The sequence below is a fragment of the Callorhinus ursinus genome, unplaced genomic scaffold (genome assembly GCF_003265705.2).
Source record: "Callorhinus ursinus isolate GAN/ISIS: 27379988/994484 unplaced genomic scaffold, GSC_fseal_2.0 scaffold25, whole genome shotgun sequence".
NCBI lineage: Eukaryota > Metazoa > Chordata > Mammalia > Carnivora > Otariidae > Callorhinus > Callorhinus ursinus.
In genome coordinates this window covers 27,358,154-27,377,878 of record NW_027397087.1, presented here as the reverse complement: position 1 = coordinate 27,377,878, position 19,725 = coordinate 27,358,154, and the positions used below count along the sequence as shown (strand labels likewise).

The window sequence follows — 19,725 nt, the reverse complement described above, 5'->3', positions numbered from 1 at the left end:
ACCGCTGTTCAAGGACAGCCGGCCTGAGCCTTTATACCTGGGGCCCCGACAGCTGGCCAATGGGCGGGCTCGAGAGGCGCTGCTTGGTAACCTGACGCCAGGCCTTCCGCTCTGCCACGTGGCTAGGTCGACTGCGCAAATTCGAAACATTCAGTTCCTTCTCTCCCTTGCGTGTGGTGGGTCTGTTATTCTCAGAAATCCTAAACAAATTTCTATATTCTCACGTGCGAAAAAGGGTTAAATCTCAACTATATCGACAGTCGTTGGGGGGATCGCCGCACGTATGAGTGTGAATCCACGGAAGAACTCTAAGCCCACCACTAAAAGAAGATTAAAAAGTTGGGTTCTTACTTAAGACCGTCCCTGTCCCCTAAAAGCCAGCCTTTGAAGTTTCTTACCTGCTTTCTGGTTTTCAGTCCTGATGTTAAATGTATTTTCTTTGTTGATTAGAAGTTACTCGGTACAGGAACCTTATGGAATGCTGAAAATATTCCATATCTTGATCTGGGTGAGGTTACAGAGGTGTTTCCATATGCTAAAAAATCAGTTAGCATACACTTAAAATTACGTATCGGATTGTGTGTATCTCATACCTTAAAAGAAATCACAACCCACTTCTTAAGCCACGTGTGCTGATTTTTGATTGGGAAAATACACTCCTGCATACAACTGTGCTGTTGGAACCATCCGTTGAAGGCACCCGGATAACCTCTGGCCTTTCCAGGCTGTACCCACCTGGAACACCGGTTTTTCTTCCTTTTGAAAACTGACCCATGTTCATTCTGTAAGAGAACTGGTTCCAGCTAGCTCAGGTTAAAAGAGATCTGAGGCATTTTGTTGAGAATTTGAGTGTATGCTATTTCTGCTTAAAATACTGCCTTGTAAGTTAATTGCTTCTCCAAATAACGTTTAGTAATTAAACAAACTAATGTTCAGTGAATCATTTATCCAAAGGTGGTTTTAGGATGGGGCATGTGCATTTTGCTTTCAGGGTATACATACAGAGGCACTGTGCTCGATGATTTACATAATAGTCTCTAGAATTGTCACATAAACCTGCAAATTATGATTATTCCTAGTAACTTCCCATGTTCACAGTGATGGGAAATGGAGGAAATAATACACATTAGTGGTCGTAATTGAGTTGCTTTGGGAATTAAATGAATCTAATAATGTAAAATACTTAGCATTGTGCCTGGAACATGGTAAGTGCTAAATACACAGAAGTTGTGATTATTATTAATGATAATAAAAATAGAAGAGACGCTGTTGAGTGCTGTGGTTAAGAAAACTGGGTCTGAAATCAGATCTGGTGTTTTTTTTTTTAATTCTATTTATTTGAGAGAGAGAGACAGAAATAATGACAGAGAGTATGAGTGGGGAGGAGAGGGAGAAGCAGGCTCCCCGCTGAGCAGGGAGCCTGACGTGGGGCTTAATCCCAGGACTCTGGGATCATGACCTGAGCCGAAGGCAGACGCTTAACCAACTGAGCCACCCAGCTGCCCCTCAGATCTGGTTTTGATTGTAGAATGGCTCCTTACTATGTGACATGAGCAGGTTACTAAACCTTTCTAAGCCACTGTATCAGACGTACAATAGTAGTTGGGACCTTTGAGAGGTAATTAAATTAATGATGGTATAAAAGAGACCCAGGAGAGCTCCCTCACCCCTTTTGATAATAATAGTATGTACCTATAGGGTTGTCATAAATATATAATAAGATGATGCAAATAAAGAGTTTAGTATACACAGCCTAATATACACAATGTCTGATATGATATTTGATGTTATTATAGAAGAGAACAAATGCTCATTAGTTCATTTATTCATTCAAAGCAATATTTACTGACTGCTTCCTGGGTTTCAGCCACCATGTTAGGCATGTGGATCCAGGCTGTGCAAGATCACATCAGCTATATTCATCCATCAGAGGAGCAATGATGAGGATGCACTATTTGAATTCTGTCTAGCAGAGGCAGGAGGAGAAGGAACTATTGAACAGGATTTATATATACTTAGTCTTGGTAGGGAGGCAGGGTTGACAGGTCCCTGGGCTTGCCATGCCCTTGACTAGCTATTTTTTTGTCTTTATATCATCTCCATGCCTGGCCAAAATTCTTGGGGCAGTGCTAAATCTATGGGAGAATGATTGCTGAATTATATACTTGAGGGTGATGTGCAGGTGTTTTGACTCACCTTTTGTCAGTAGACAAGAGGCTGTTAGCTCTGCAAGTGAGAGCCTAGAGAGACCTTGGTTAAAATGGTGAGGCTCACAATCTGAGAAGTTGTTAAGCAAAGCTATGTTGTGGTGGGAGAAAGGAAGAAAGCACCAGAGCATGAGAAATGATTTATGGGTGAAGAAATAACAGACTTTGGAGTAAATTTGTCCTAGGTTGAATCTTTTTTATGCAACTTTTTAGCTATGGGACTGTGGGCAAGTTAATTAACCTCTTTGAGTCTAAGTTGTAAAATGAGGGTAATAATTTCTATCACACAAGACTATTGTGTTAAAAATACATGAAATGTCTGGCACACAGTAAGTGCTGGTGAACTATTAGCTGTTATTATTATACAGGTTTGCTTAGTCAGGGATTAGCTGATTCACACATGAAGTCCTCTAAAAACATTTTTCTTTGTGGCTAAGCAAGGCAGATTTGCTTTGTTTTTATTAACAATTCACCTTCTTCAGTGACACTTTAAAAGCATTTCCTGTGTAAGGTTTCTTGAAAACAGCAGGCCTGTCTTTGAATGGCTGGTCCCCTGTGGCCGCATTAAGCCTTATGTTTTCCTTACCTCAGAAGCATGAGCCATGGAGTACTTAGGAGGATGGTGTAACTGGGTCAAGCCCTACGCCTGGAACACACAGATCTACTCAGAGGAAGGCTGTGGCCCTTTAGGGCTCACAGCTGGAACCATGGGAACATCCAGTAATGGAGCTCTAAAATAATTTGGTGAAATAAGCATGAATAGATCACATACCATCCAGGCCAGAGGTGTTCTTGCAGTAGGAGGAAACTGAACAATATAAAGTAGACTTAAAAAAATAATGACTTGGAGGTTGGGTGTCACAGAAAGCAAGAAAAAGAGAGTTTATAACCAGGTAAAAAACACCAGTGTTCTGGATTATCCATCTTTCTCATTCAAGGAAGTAGAGTATGGAGCAATGGAAAAAACACAGACCAGGGAGTCAGGACATTGAGTTTTAGCTCTGACAGTCACTAACTTGTTGTGGAACATTAGCAAGTCCCTTAATTCTCTTTCATGCTCACTGTTTCCACCTGTCAAATGAGGGGGGTTGGATTAGCCAGATTTGTTTTCCTCTGGCTCTCAAATTCTACAATCCAATCCAGTGCTTTCGGCCAGCAAATCTTCCTAACTTTTCTGACGGTCCGTGGTGTTATGATTATTCTCTAGCTTTCTCCTCCATTTCTTTCTTTTCCCCCCAAATGCCTTTTGCTTTTCTTAACAAAACGTAAGAAAATGGCATGTGGATGTGAGGTAGTGCAAAGTTAGAATTTCTTATTTTTCAGTTTTTAAGCAAGAGTTGTTAATTTTTTTTTTTTTTTGAGAGAGAGAGAGAGAGCAAGCAAGCACACACGTGCGAGTTGGGGGGAGGGACAGAGAGAGAGAGGGAGAGAGAGAGAGAGAAACTTAAACAGACTCCGCCACAGCACAGAGCCTGATATGAGGCTCAATCTCACCACCCTGAGATCATGACCTGAGCTGAAATCAAGAGTTAGACACTTAACTGACTGAGCCACTCAGGTGCCCCAAGAGTTGTTAATTTTTAGTAAGTGTTCCTAATTTTGACTTTTATTTTTAAAACAGAAATTATATTTTGCTCACCTGTTTTTATTGCTCAGTCCCACATTGCAATTTACTTTTGCAATTGCCTTTGTTGTCGCATTATTCTTAAGCCAGATTGAATGTAAGAACTATAATTACTACAATGTTCACTTTCCTATCCAAATTCCTTTGGGTATAGTGCTATACATCAGAGTGTTAATGGTGTTTCTTTACATTAGTTTGTTTTGGATTAGGACTGTAAATATCTGATTTCTTCAAGAAGTATGCAGGATTTGCAGCATTACTGTATGCACCTTATCAAACCCTCAAAACACATTTAAAAAGGAAAATATTAAAATTTATAAGCTTTTTCTACTATGTGGTAATAGCATTATTTATACTGCCAATATTAAGCTGAATTTTGCATCCTGAGATTTTCTATTCTTTGATTAACCTTCCAAAGTAAGATCTCTGAGAATTACTACCAGCTTAGCAGTGATTTAATAACTACAATTATTGAAAGAGAAAAAGGTGGTAATGTTCAGGGAACTAAAGGAAATTAATGCCTGCTGTGTAATTTTGGGTAAATTGCTTAATATTCCTGACTTATTTTTCTGTAAAATGGGACAGTATTACTACCTGCATGACTTATCTCACAGATTTTTTTGTGAGGATTACATGAAAATGCATACCTTGGCATAATAATGGTATGATAGCTCATGAGTTATAACTGAATATTAATAAAATGGAATAATGCATATAAAAAGCACATACATTATTCTTTCAAAAGTGTAAAGTACCATAGAAGTGCAAGGAATTATTATTATACAAGGGTTAGTATTGTCCACTTCTCCCAGCGGATGATGCCTTCTGTTTTCATTTGCTTGACCATGCTATTCTGCCTATGGCATATTCCATCTGATCTTGCACTGTTCATACATGCTTGCATTGTTTGCTTAACTGTTTTATGGTGCATGCCTATCCCAACCAGATCATTATGTATATATATATTTTTTCTTTCCCTTCAGTGCACAGTTGGTGTGAGTGTACAAGGGGAGAGGAATTATTGGAGGAGGATGGCTGGACGGACTAGGAACACCTTGGGGGCAGACCGAGGAGGGCGTTCAGAACCCTGGAAAGTTACTGGGTGTTTTTGAACAGGTGACCAACTTGAGTTCGCCTGTGCTTTAGAAACTAGCTCCCATGGCAGCATGCAGATGGATGGAGAAGGGAAAAACTGGAGGCCAGTTAGAAGGTGATTGTGTGTTCCAGGTGAGACGTAAGAATTTAGGAAATGTCAAAAGTGGAATAGACAGGCTTGGCTTTATTTATTTATTATTTATTTATTTAGATTTTATTTATTTGACAGAGACACAGCGAGAGAGGGAACACAAGCAGGGGGCGTGGGAGAGGGAGAAGCAGGCTTCCCGCCCAGCAGGGAGCCTGATGCGGGGCCGGGCTCGATCCCAGGTCGCAGATGGTGAAGGAAAGAAGTGGAAAGTGCCTGCTAGGTATTTTGTCAGGGTGACTGAGCAAGGAAAAACAAATGGTTAAGGATTTATTTCCTGTGCGTAGGAGTGGAGGATGGAGGTGGATAGCGATAGTACTGATTAGTATTGGTTTTTCTTTTACGTCCATTTTACATAACACCAACTGCAGACATTTCGACTTTTTTTTTCTTCTCCAGTGGATTTTGAATTTAAGAAATGATTTTTCTTTTTGATACTGTCTTAGTCCATTCAGGCTGCTATAACAAAATGCCATAGACCGTGTGGTTTAAAAACAATGAAAATTTATTCCTCACAATTCTGAAGATTGGGAGTCCAATATCAAGGTGCCAGGCAATTCAGAATCTGGTGAGGACCCACCTCCTGGTTCACAGATGGCTGTCTTCTTGCTGTGTTCTCACATGGCAAAAGCAGTGAGGGAGCTCTCTGGGGTCTATTTTGGGAGGCGAGGGGGGGTTCTTTTTTAAAAGGGTACTAGTTCCATTCATGAGGACTTTGCTTAATTACCTAATTACCTAAGTACCACCTTAGGGCCCCATTTCCCAATAACAACACATTGAGGATTAGTGTTTCAACATATGAATTTTGGGGGGGACACAAATATTTGGTTGAGAGCAGTTGTTTAGGAGCATTTCAGTTTTTCAGACATTATACGTAATGTAGCAAAGCAGTTAATAAATGCGTCTGACTACAAATAATCTTTGCATTTCTTAGGTTTATTTCTGTTCACTGTATCTCAACAGCTTTCTGAAATATATTTTAGAAAAAAAGTCCAGTTCTCTAAAGAGAATTGGTTAATGGGTGGCTAAATTTTATTAAGGTAGAGAGTTCTTGCACTATAAAAGCCCCACTTTTCAATGTCTTGCCACACCAGAGCAGTTCAATGATAGTATGGAAGAAAGTGACATATAAATAACAGCTAACCCATACTTAAAATAAAGGAAGTACTACGTTTGTTCTTCATTTCCTTAATGAGGTAAGTAACTAAGAAATGCCTCCTGAGCAAACTAAAAGTGAATCAAGCACAGGAGAAGGGTAAGAACCAAATGCACATTCCGTTGCCATTTTATCTTTTCATCCTATGATACCGTTCTGTTCCCTCTCACTTTTAAATAATTAAAATTTTCAAGAAGCAAAAAGAAACTGAAGATGTTGCCGCCGGCGGGGTTAATGTAGCAGGACAAGGGTGCAGGGTCTCCTTTTTCCCACCTGACCCACGGTTGAAAGGGTAGTTGCCTGCGAGGTGCTGAGGATGGACTTGGGGCCTGGGAGGCTCCGGACCGGTCGGGTCGGGTCCGCGCGGGGCAAGGCGAGGCGCTGGGGAGCCACTTTTGCCCTGGACGATGAGCTCTGAGGACCCAAGGTCGACAGGAGGCGACGACAGGCAAACGGAGCGGCCACATGGATGTCACTGTGCTCAGTAACTCCTGCCCTTCCTTTTCCGTTTGGTGCCTCGGGGGCGGCTCCCCGTCGTTCCTCCGCCCGCCCTCGGGTGGCTGGGGCCGCAGACGTCGAGAGAAGGCGGGCTTGCAGCACAGCGGCCGCACGCGGAGATTGGCCGGGGCGGGGGCGGGGGCGAGGGCTGCGGCGGTGGCGGCGGCGGCGCGCCTGCGCACATCCCAGGCCACGCGCGCGGCGCGGGGGCGGGCCGGCGCCTGCGGGGCTGTCATTCGCGGCGCGGATCGCCGCCCTCAGCTGCGCCCAGCGGTTTCGACTCCTCCCTCTCCCGGCGCCTCAGTCCCACCATGGTGCTGGAGTCGGTGGTCGCGGACCTCCTGAACCGCTTCCTGGGGGACTATGTGGAGAACCTGAACAAGTCCCAGCTGAAGCTGGGGATCTGGGGCGGTAAGCGAGAGGGCGCGGCCGGCGGACTGCCCGTGCTGGCGGAGGGGCCTACGCCACGGGCTCTTCCCGCCCGGGCCCGGCTCCCTCCGCCGCCCGAGACTCCGCCTCCGGGGAGGGGGCCCTTAGCTGGGCCCCCTCCCCGGGCGGCAGGTGCGGGGTGCCGGGAGGCCTGTGCCCGCCTCCGCCGCCACGGGGTCCCCGGGTACCCGCCCAGGGTGGGGAGATGCAGCAGGGTCGCGCTCGCGCTTTCCGAGTTCCCACCTTTCCCGTCCCGGAGGCGGACTCCCTGCTCTGTCCCTCCCTGCCCTCCTTGGAGGGTCCTCTCGCTGCCCTCAGTCTGGCCCCGTTCGCTCCACAGCATTTAAAAAAGCTTTCTCCTCCTGCACCGCGTGCGGGGGGAGGGGGGGTGGCTGCGTGATCACACACGCCTAATAAAGTGGCACCAAGGAAGAAGAAAAAGGAAATGGGATTTCGCAGTTCCCTTCTCTTGGCATTTTATGGCGAGCAGGAACTGGCTTCCTTCTCTAGAATTGGAGGATTTGGGAAGGGATCTGTTGGCCCTGGGATATCATTACTAAAGGCCTGTTTAGTACGGCTTCTTACAATACTTTCACCTTTTGAGAAAACGATTTCTTAACATTTACCTCACCTCAGTAAGAAGATGACTTTCACTTTTGTTTTGGATGATAGAAAAAAATAATTCAAACCACAACAGGCATCATTAATTAGGTGCATGCTCCAAACACAAACGTTTCTGTCCTCAACCTTGAGTGTGTAGAAGTAGGCAGCAAGTAGTATGCTTACACACAGTTCAGAAAGATTGATTATTTGCACTGATTATGCGTATTAAGCTTTGGGGATCTTGGGGATACCATTTCACTCTACAAAAGACTTTGGGAATTTTGTTAGCTTTGGAAAGAAATCCAAAGAACTACCCAAGTGGATGGAACTGCTTTTAATTTAGTCAGCGATTATAGACCTGTCCAAAGCGCTGTCGGATAGGGTAGCCACCAGCCCCTGCGGCTATTAGGCACTCGAAATGTAGTTAGTGCGAATTGAGACTTGCTGTTGAGTCTAAAATAACGTGGAGTTTTGAAAATAGTGGGAGAAAGAGTATAATATCTCAGTCTTTTATGTTGATTATGTCTTGAAATAATACTTGATTATATTGTATTAAGTACAGTATATTATTAACATTCATTCCCTCGTTTCTTTTTCCTTTTTTAAAAAAACTTGGTTCCTGAAATTTATAATTACATATGTGAACCACATATTTATATTGAGCAATGTTGTCACAGAACCAGGAGTACTGCCCTGGTTGGGGAGGAGCCTTTTTGAATAGGTTGCTGATCATTTGATTGGTTCTGTTTTGCCCAACACCACATCCTTTGTTTACATGCTCTCCTCCAACGCTAATAGAATGCAAGAGAAAGGGAAGTAAAGGAGGAGACATTTAAGGAATTAAAAATCCAGTACCTTCTGCAGGAGTCAGCTCTTTCTTCAGAATACTGTTGAATACAAATTATTCCTTCTAGTCTGTAAACATTTTTTAAGATTTTTATTTATTTGAGATAGAGAGAGAGAGCACAAGCAGGGTGAGGGGCAGAGGGAGAAGCAGGCTCTGCGCTGAGCAAGGAGCCCCATGCGTGGCTAGATCCTGGGAATCCGGGATCCTGACCTGATCCAAAGGCAGCCACTTAACCGACTGAGCCACCCAGGCGCCCCTCTAGTCTGTAAACATTGTTTGAAATCTGAAAAAGCACTGGGGTAGGATTTAGGAAACGTGGGTTCTAGGTTGTTGTGTTGGACAAACCACTGACCTTCCTCCTTGTTAGTTTCTTCATCTTGATTTAAACTTTAAAAGAAAAAAAATCATAGCAATAATATAATATTCCTACACAGTCACTACTCAGAATCATCTACCAAGTTAAAACACTGTGCCCTATTTATGTCAGTTTTTTTTTAAAGGAAGTTTATGGATATATTCAAAGATTTCTTCTCTACCAAATCTTACTTTCCTTTTTCTTTAAAATTGGGAGTTGGAATAGGTACCATCTGAAGGTCCTTCCAGTGCCAGTACTCTGTGATTTTAGTTGGAGGTGTTTTTACTATGAAATTGTAAAGTATGCTGTCTGGGGATTTTGAACTTTTCACATCTGAAATTAAAATGCCACAATATTATGTCATTTATTCCTCTCTTTTTTGGTGGACTGTAGGAAAAGAAACTTTATTTTTTTTCATCTCATTTTCTTTCTTTTAGAATGAGGTATGCTGCCAGTGGCAAACATCAATTTTATAATAGGCCTTGGAAAATAAACTCCTTTCTTTCAGGAATTGTATCCATTAGAAGTCTAATCTGGGATTCCCTCAGCTTTATCAGCCTACCTCTCTGCTTCTATGAAGTTTTGCCACCTTTTTTTTTGGTGATGGTTATAAAGGAAGGTTCTATAGATATTATTCAATATATTATCTTTATGACACTGATTCTCCCATTAAAAAAGAAAGGCAAGATATGTGAACTATTTTTCTTCTCTGAAAATGTTCCTGAAGAAATGTATCTTTAACTTTTTATGGTAAAAAAGTGGGTATATTAATGAAATAGCTGATATTTATGACATCCATGATATTGACAGATTTTATAAAGAATTGAAAATTTTATATATTCTTATTTGAAAACTATTTGTTTTAGTAAATAAAGTTTATGTGTCATAGAGTTTGGCTGTTTCCATTTTTTTTGGTTGTTAAATTTTCACATCCTGGGATGCCTGGGTAGTTCAGTTGGTTAAGTGTCTGCCTTGGGCTCAGGTCATGATCCCAGGACACAGCAGGCTCCTTGCTCAGCGGGGAGCCTGCTTCTCTCTCTCTCTCTCTCTCTCTCTCTCTCTCTCTGCCTGCCACTTCCCCTGCTTGTGCACTCACTCTCTCTCTCTCTCTCTGACAAATAAATAAAATCTTTAAAAAAATTTTTTTCACACCCTGAGAAAAAAATTCAACCTGTAAAAATTTCACAGGGCTGATCTTACTATTTTTTAGAAACAAATGGAAAACTAAATTGATACTTCTTAACTGGAATATTTGACTAGGCTAAAGCATTGGTTTTCGACTGGAAATGACTTTGCCCCAAAGGAGTATTTGGCAATGTCTGAGACATTTTTGGTTGTCACACTGAGTAGTAGAGGTGTGCTACTGGGATCTAATGGGTAGAACTTGGGCATACTGCTACATCCTGCAATGCACAGGACAGCCCCCACAACAAAGAATTATCCAGCTGAAAATGTTTGTTGAGAAACTCTATTCTAAGGAGAATATTGAGATTGTCTTCTGCATTTTTAAGAGAACTTCTGGGTGCTGAACACGTTATAGTAAGAAATGAAAAAGGACTTAGAGGATGTATATGCCTCATGAAACTTACAATTTAAGAGAAACATGTCTTAAGTGATTGAAAGGTATCATGTTGGTAAAAATGGAAAATGATATCAGGAAGTAGTTTTAAAAGTCAAAATATTGTGTAAACAATTTGAAAAGGATTGTGGTGTGCATATATTCATACATACATAGACATACACAGTGAAATTCACAATAGACAAAAAGTTGTAGAACAAAGAGGATGGGGAAATATTATTTGAAAGTCTAGAAACAGGAAGTGTACTATGGATATCGCCTTTAAATTGGAGAAGCCAAAAAAAAAAAAAGCTGTCTTTTCTTTTTTCTCTTTTTATTCTTTCATTTTTTATTTAATTTATTTTTTTTAAAGATTTTATTTATTTGATACAGAGAGAGCACAAGCAGGGGAAGCAGCAGAGGGAGAAGGAGAAGCAGGCTCTCTCTGAGCAGGGACCCCGATGTGGGGCTCCATCCCAGGACCCTGGGATCATGACCTGAGCCCAAGGCAGATCCTTAACTGACTGAGCCACCCAGGCACCCCTGTTTTTATTCTTTCAAAGATTTTTTTTAAATGCCAAACAATTCCTGTGTGTATTTTTTTTTAAGACTTTATTTATTTATTTGTCAGAGAGAGAGAGAGCACAAGCAGGGGGAGCGACAGGCAGAGGGAGAAGCAGGCTTCCCACTGAGCAAGGAGCCTGATTCAGGACTCGATCCCAGGACCCCGGGATCATGATCTGAGCAAAAGCAGACACTTAACCGAATAAGCCAGCCAGGGTTCCCAATTCCTGTGTTTTTTAACAGTGATTTAAGCAGAATGATCTTTTAAAAAAGTCTTGCTGTTGTAGGAAAATGAGGCCCTGATTATTTACTAGCTGTGGGACCCATAGCAAAACATTTTAATTCTTTAAGCCTTAGTTTCCTTATCTGTAAAATGGGGAAATAGCACTGTGTTTGTGACTAAATGGTGTGAAAATCCTTTGTAATTATGATTGTTAAATTGTTAATACTGATAGTAATAGTGATGATAACCAAACCTAGCTGAGTTTATGGAAAACAGCCTGCTTTGTTTTATTTTCAGGAGTATGTTTCTTCTAGGCTTCAAACTTAGGGTTTTCATATTCTGTAGTGTGACAGTTTGGTATAGTGCTAACACAACACATCTGAACATTTCTTATTTTCCAAACTTCTTAAAAGAAAAAAAAACCCATTTGCATTTGAATTTACACTTAAAATACTTATATTTACACTTATATACTTATATGCCAGCTAGTTTGTAAGTCAGGTTTTCAAAGGCTCAGAAAAGTGTGTGGTGGGCATGTTGCTTGCCTATGCAGGTAGGAAGGTTTTTGTTCTTCAGAAACTGGTACCTAAAGATAAATTGTACAGCCCTTAGCTATTTGAGCTGTGTCCAGGATATAATTGTTTTAAGAGTAACATGTTTTTGAAAAGGTATGTTGAAAGGCCATCTCTTTTGCAACTTGGTTTAAGTAGTATTGTTGCGATGTAGAACCTTTGTCGGTTTGATTTTTCAAAGGAATTTACTGTGGAAAGTCAGCAGGAGAATCCTTCATTCCGAATTCTCACTTCCATTTGACAGGTAGAGTATACATAGAGGCTGTGATGTGTTGGATGCAAGAAGTGGCTACAGCGATCAGGAGTAGAAGCCAGGTGGAATGCCTACAGAGTTTGTAGCTCTGCAAACCAGGCTGAGCCCGTGCTGATTACTGTCCTTCACCTCAAGCCTGACACTTTTCCACCAGCTGCCAGATACTGTTGGAGTAGAGCCGCATAAGGAAGGAGGGATCTAATTCCATCTTTGATACTGCCTAGTTATGTGGCTTTTGGCGAGTCATTGACCAGTGACCACTAGTTTCTTATCTGTAAACGAGAGGGTTAGACAAGGTCATTTCTTCTGGCTTTGAATAAGGCCAGAGCAGAGTGATCTCCTTCATTAGGATAAGTCTTGGTGCCACTTGCTCTTCTTACATAATGGGAAATCGTAATCACTGCATCTTTCCTCTTTGTTCTTCACTCAGAATGGTGAGCAAAGTCACAGTCATGAAATGTGACAAGTTAAATGAAGTTCCAGTCTCATACTGATGTTTGCAAATCCACATCTAATATTTTACATTGTCTTAACAGGTAGCTGTAGAGTAGCTTGAAAATACAAGAAAAAGCAGGCCTCTTTGCTTCTTTTTAACCTTGACAAATAAAACATAGCAGCGTCTAGATATTTCTAAGCTTGTAGAGGAATTATTTTAGTCCTTTCCTCCCAGCCCCCCTTGGTGTAGTGAAGGCCACATTTGTCAGTAGCTTGTCCTATATAGCATGTAAAAGAAATAACAAGTTTAATATTGTAATATATTTTTAGGCCCAGTTATTATCAAAGCAATGCTTAAAAACTTAAATTGAAAATACCTTACTTACCACACTTTTAAAGGCATCATAAATTAAAAATCCACCCCTTTTCCCGAAATAAAACTTAAAGTTGGTGGTTTGATAACCATTTTGCTAGGAAGCTCTGCCACACTCCTCACTATTATGAGATCCCCGAAATGTTCCTGAAAGGGAGAAAGTTCGTTGGTAATTGGGCAGCTTTCCACCTTTCTTTGCCAAGACTTCCTGTTTCAATAGGGAAGTGGAAAGAGTAAGAGTCAATTGTTTCTTCTCCTGATGTCTCCCAAGACAAAGTCTCTGTGAACTATTAAAGGGAATCTGTGGGAGGCACCTCCCTGGCTCAGTTGGAGGAGGGAGCCGTGGAGGAGCCTGTGTTACTCTTGATTTGAGGTTGAGATTTCAAGGGCCATGTGAGGTGTAGGGATTACTTAAATAAAACTTAAAAGAAAAAGGAGTCTGCGTTAACTGAATTAGTTAATTTGGGTTGAATGGAAAGGTTCAATTGAAATGAATTGCTACAATAGTTTCTTCAGTATTCCTTACTAAAGCAATGGTTATTAAAATAATTTGATTTATTCTTTAAAAAACCAGTCATTTACTTTAGCTCACTTTTTTAGAGAATGAGTATGTCTCAATATTTTGATATACTTTCAAATAAATAATGAGTCTGTAATACATAAAGGAACCAAAACAAATACATAGCGCTACATATTCTTTTTTTATTTTACAATATGCAAAACTAGTTTCATGGAGTAAGGTATGGCATTTTTGTTTGTTGGGCTTTTTGTTTTGTTTTGTTTTTAAACACAGTTTTGAATTAATCTCTGTTTTACGTTAAGAACGTTGACCAGGAGTCAGGAGACATAGGTTTTATTAGCTCCTTTACACATTAATTTTATGATCTTAGATAAACCACCTGCTCTCTTTAGGCTTCATTTTTTTTTCATATGTAAAGTGAGAGGGAAGTAGGTTTAAAGATCTTTATGGTTCTGAGTAGTTATAACTTAAGAATTTCTGTCTTTTGTTTTTGGAAAAACATAGATTTTTGAAAAGTACGAAGATGGTCATTTTGCGATATCATCCCCTGCGTCTGTGGTTTCCACTGTGGCACTGTCTTTCTTCTGATAATCCTCCTAACATAAACCTTGACTCTATCTTTACTTACTGGCTTTGTCCTTGTCAGTTTTACTGATTTTAGTTTCCCTTTTGGTTTGAATTTTTTTCACACTCTTAAAATGCAAAGACCAAAAGTGGATCCACCAACTACACAGGCCTCTCAATGTATGGCATTTTTTTTCTCCACAAGGGAGACAGAATTATCTTCAAGAAGTAAAACTGCTCTGCTCTTTGGAGCCAGTGTGATGTTCTGAGCAAAACATTGGGCATCAGTAAATTTGAGCCCTGGCTCTACCACTTACTAGGTTGACATAGTGTCCTTAGGCAGTCATTTAGCTTCCCCTGTGCCTGAGTTTCTTTTGCTTGATGTCTGTGTCCTGTCTCCTTCATTAGAAGGCTGGTGAGGATCAAGAAAGGTTATAGCTCAGAGAGTGTTTTCTAAAATAGAATGATTTTATCTTATTGTAGTCATCCTACTCCAGTATAATATGCATTCTAAGTCAGTTATGTCAGTGTTTGTTGAGCACCTACTATGAGGAGAATCAGTAAGGAGTTTATAATCATGTTGGGGATTTATATAGTTATGTACCATGAGAAAGGTATAGCTAAACTTCTGTGAAAGTTCAGACAGATTATTTCTGACTGGAGGTATTTAACATGAGTACTATCTTTCTTTATTTTGTAGGCTATTATGTGTTTTAGAAGCCATTCTTGGATTTAGGCTTGTTCCATATTATGCCAGTACCATTTCATTCGTATTCATAAATGTACTGACTTGGTTGTTTTCTGTAATTTAGCAACCATTTCTTTTTCTATTGTATTTTTTTGAGATGACTCCAACTCTGCTTGCTTTGGCGTCATTTGCTAATTTAATGGATTTACCATCATTTTCATCTTCTGGTTCATTAGTAAAGATTATTGGATAAATTTTGATCCAGGATTTACCCTTTAAGGTACTTCTGAAAATACCCTTTAAGATTAACTTTGGGGCGCCTGGGTGGCTCAGTCGGTTGGGCGTCTGCAATCGACTCTGGTCATGATCCCGGGGTCCTGGGATGGAGTCCCGCTTCTTGCTCCCTGCTCAGTTGGGGATTCTGCGGCTCCCTCTGCCCCTCCCCCTGCTTGTGTGTGTGCTCTCTCTCTTGAAAAAAAAATCAGTCTTTAAGATTAACTTTGAAACTTTATGTGTGACTCCCTATGTATGCTCATCAAAATGTTTCTAGTTTATTACTGAGAATCACAAGGTGAGAATGAGAAACCTCTTCTGAAACAGACTGCACTTACTGCTTACTCTCATCCTTTAGGCCTCTCGGTCCATCATAAAAGGAAATCACTTCATAAACTTCCTTACTTGTCTATAACCATGCTCTCCACGGAACTTCTCCATGGGATTAGAGACACCAGATTGTGGGATTGGCTTTAGTACCCTCCTTGCAGGCAGTGTTAAGTTTATCTAGTTTATCTATCTCCAATTATTATTCATTCTTTTTCTTGTTTGTTTTTTTAAGTTTTGACAGAAATATTTACTCTTCCTCCGGATTTTCAGGAACTTTCTGTGGCCTCTGTTCTTAGTCCTGTGATCTGGCTATAGCAATAAAGTTATTTGCTTATATATGGAATTATTATGTTATCTTGAACTAGGAACAAGAGATTAAATATTACCTTTTTTCTTAGTATTCAGTTAAATATAAAATGGTTGATATTTAGGAGGGGGTCTGCTTTATTCTTAGTCTTATAAATTATTTTTTACATAAACAATTTCTGGTATTCTGAGGATATAGATCATTCAATTCCTGCATGTATATCTACAGAAAGGCATGCAGTTTAGTGGAAGAGTACCTGTTAGCACAGTGCCTTACCTAGATAAAGTACTCAGCTACTGGTTGGATGAATGTACTTTTACCCTGGTGTTAATCTGTAATATGCTGCTGTTGCTCCCCTTTTCTTTGTATTAGGGCTAGTGGCTCCTCTTTCAGGGCAAATAACTTATAGAATGTGTCATTCTTAGTTCATTGTTATATTTACTGTTTGTTAGATAGCTTTCACGTTTTTCAGAGAGGAAGTATGCATTTGTTTGCTAGACTCTAAGCAGAAATAAGATTTTTTTTTTAATGTGTCTTGTAAGTAAGGTAGATATTAGATGTAAGAGGAATGTATATAAAATATGTTGAGGTTCTATTGACATTAGAATTTACCTTTGTTTTGTTTTCTGTTCTTATTAAAATTTGTATAATTTTAACATAATATTTGATTTTTATAAAAACTAGAAAATACTGAAACATATTAATTAAAAAGATCCTTAATCCTGTTAGCAGGAATCACTATTATCTCTTTGTCTGACTTTCTAAGTATAGTTGTTTAAATCTGTTAGCCGTATTGGTAGTTTTCAGTATTTCACCTTTAAATACCATCTATTTGTTAAAGAATCAAAGTGCCACTGTGCTAGAAATAGTCCACTTTTTATAAGTGCATTCATATTTTTACACACATTATGTTAGTGTCTTAATAATCGTTAAAAATTACTTCATATCTAATGCAGATTATTTATGAGCACTCTTGGTGACACTTGACCCATGAGTGAGGATCACTGGGTCGAGCAATCCAAATTCATGAGCAAGTTTGCAAGTCTCTTGTATGGGCCTTAGATCTTGTTAAACTAGTTTGGATTGCTTCAAATATGTACTAACATTTGTGTAGTTCACTTCTTTTGGCTTGAATCGAGTTCCCAGTTGTAATTATTTGTAATTCATCATCTGATGGAATTAAATCCAGGAATATTTTTCCTTTTTATGTAATTTTTACACATAATACTTGTTAAGGATTTTTTTTTCCAATTCCAGAACACATGTCTGTTTTCCACAGCTGTTTTTATTATCCCTGCATTTGGTCTGTAATATCATCTTGTCAGTTCTACCTATAAAATAACTTCTTACTCTGACTCTGCCTCTTTGACCCTGAAGTTACTATTTCAGGTTTTAATTTCTCTTTAGTATATATTTTCTCTTTCTTTCTTTCTTTCTTTCTTTCTTTCTTTCTTTCTTTCTCCTTCTTTCTTTCTTGGTTGCTTTTTTTTTTTTTATAGAGAAAGAGCATGCGTGAGCAGGAAGAGGGGCAGAGGGAGAGGGAGGGAGAATCTTAAGCAGACTCCTGGGCAACATGGAGCGACACCTGGTGACATGGGCTTGATCTCAGGACCCTGAGGTCATGACATGAGCAGAAATCGAGAGTCAGATGCTTAATGGACTGAGCCACCCAGACCCCCCTTTCTCTTTAGTGTATTGTAGAAGCTGCTTGACTGCCTATATTCTTTCCATTTCTTCCTATTATAATGCTGATAGTATTTTCTTCCCTTTTGTGAGACTTCTTACCTCCTCTCATTTTTTGCAGCTTTCAACAGTTTATTTTAGAAAATTTAAAATATATGTATAGCAAATGAACTTTATTATATGGAAATAACCACTCTGATCATTATGGTGTCAGTCTTCCAATTGTTTTCTTTGTGTGCATATATACTCTTTAAATTATATCAGATTGGATCAATCTGGGCATTCTTTGCCCTTTTTTAAAAAAACTTAATATTCTGTGAATATTTTCCCACATCTAATTTTTTGCTCTATATTATAGATGTATTATGATTTATGCCTTTTTCTTGGACGTTTAGTTCTTTAGGTTCTCCCTCCCTCCACCCTCCCTCCCTCCTTTCTTTCTATTCATTCTTTCTGCCCTTATAACAAGTACTGCAATATCCTTGTAGCTAAATTGTTTGGACAGATCCATGGTTATTTCTTAGAAGAGCAGAGTAATGGTTCTATTTGTCATCCCTATTATACGTATTTCATCTCTGTGTTGTGACCAGTCTGAACTTTTCATGCTAAAAACTCTGTTAGTCTGGCTCCTGCCAACCTTTCTGACTTTATCTCCTATCCTTTTCTCACACCCTTTAGCTACACTAAACCACATGTTGTTTCTAAAATGTGTTTTACTCATGCACGTGTGTTTGCCCTCTTTTCTTATCCACCTGGTAAATATTTCTTTGGCCTTCTAGCCTACACTTTGGTGGGAAGTTCTTGATCTCCGTAGGCAGTTAAGTGTCTTCTTCTTTGCATCTGTGCACTCGTCTCCTGGAATGCCACTAGAATATTTCCAAAATTTCAGAAATTTGGTCTTCTTTGCTAGGCTGGAAGCTCTGTAATAGCAGGGATGTTGTTCTTATTTCTCTTTTCAGCATCTAACTCATAGTAGGGGCTTTTTGTTTGAAAAAAATCTGAGATCTGGGGAAAAGTACATCCTAACAATGGCATAATAGAATTAAATATTCTTTTTAATTCATTCCAAAATACTGTGAGGGAAAAATTACTTGATTGAAAAGTATTTATGGATAGAATAGAAAAATATAAATGTGTTGTGAGTGATTAAGTAAATATATAACTGAATAACTCAATGCTTGCATTTAATATTGAAATGGTAGTTTTATTAACCTTTAGAGAATTTAAGTGAAATGGAAACTTTTTCTTTTGGTTAGGTTTTTATGTAAGCAAGAATATTTAAGTATAATGTATCAACAAATATAAGTACAGTGTTTAAAACTGGAGTCATGTAATAGTATCATGATGGCTTTAAATAGATTTAAGAAGGATTGGACTAGTTAACATTAGAACCATAGGGGCACCTGGCTGGCTCAGTTGGTAGAGCATGTGACTCTTGATCCTGGGGTCATGAGTTCGAGCCCCACATTGGGGTGTAGAGTTTACTTTAAAAAAAAGTAACTTTAGAACCATAAAGAATAATCATTGGAAAGGTAGCATGTTTGGAGTTTCGAAAGACCAACATTATATTCCTGTAGAAAATGTTCATTGATACCTTAATTAAGGAGAGAATCCTGGGTTGCAATATAATTGATCTGTTCTAATAGTCATCTTTCTCTGTTTTTTTTTTTTTGAGGTTTTTAGCTTAATCATTCAAAATGATAGATATTTTCTTTTGTTCTAGAGTTCTTTAGTCTGAGAGTCTCCAAATTCTTATTCATTGTCTACTTGAATGTTAGCCAGTTTAAGTATTTTATAATTTCTTTTGTATTGGGCTAACCTATATGTGTGTGTGTGTGTGTGTGTGTGTGTATAGATATATACACACATATACACTATTGCTTACATATATAGCACCTCTTTGTGTTAGTAGCTGCTTAATTTCTTAAAGTTTGCTTTGCTTACCTATTGTCTTCTTAGCACTTAGCATAATGTCATAGTGTTTGGTACTGCATTATGACAGGTTACACTAGTTGGTGTTTTAACTTCATATTTTTCCTCCTTTTTTTAAAAGGTAATGTGGCTTTAGATAACCTACAGATAAAAGAAAATGCTCTGGTAAGTTTTCAAACTATGTTGATTACTCAGTTAATTTGGTAAGCTCTCAGAAATTCTTGGTTACTTGGTATCTGGTACCAGGTACCAGATAAAGTGTTTGAGTCACTCGGAGGATTACTTGTTGAACTGTTTGCTATAGGAAAATCTGAGATTAAAAATTTAGATTTTTTTTCCCTGTTGATCAAAATGGTATTTCTTGGAAAGTGGAATGTTTTTCCTTTACTTAATTTGACTGAATAGCTTTGTAGTAGACATTTGTCTTACTTTAAATAATTTTCTCCAGAATTATCTTTACATATTTTTTTGGTAGATAAGAATTTGAT

At 39.2% G+C, this 19,725-nt stretch overlaps 1 protein-coding gene across 5 annotated transcripts in view; it reads left to right on the top strand.

The window, feature by feature from the left end:
* Positions 1–6,977: 6,977 nt before the first annotated feature.
* Positions 6,978–19,725, top strand: part of VPS13C (vacuolar protein sorting 13 homolog C) — a 182,356-nt gene continuing 169,608 nt past the window's right edge. For 2 of the 5 annotated variants that reach the window (XR_012373649.1, XR_012373648.1), the window contains exons 1-2: positions 6,982–7,139; positions 19,359–19,402. Coding sequence is in view for 3 of the 5 variants with exons in the window: in XM_073877119.1 (XP_073733220.1) it covers positions 7,040–7,139; positions 19,359–19,402 (144 nt within the window). In the remaining 2 variants the exon portion in view is untranslated. Of the gene's footprint in view, positions 7,140–19,358; positions 19,403–19,725 lie in introns of all 5 variants that reach the window. The other 3 variants (XM_073877119.1, XM_073877118.1, XM_025883534.2) reach the window with 3 other exon arrangements.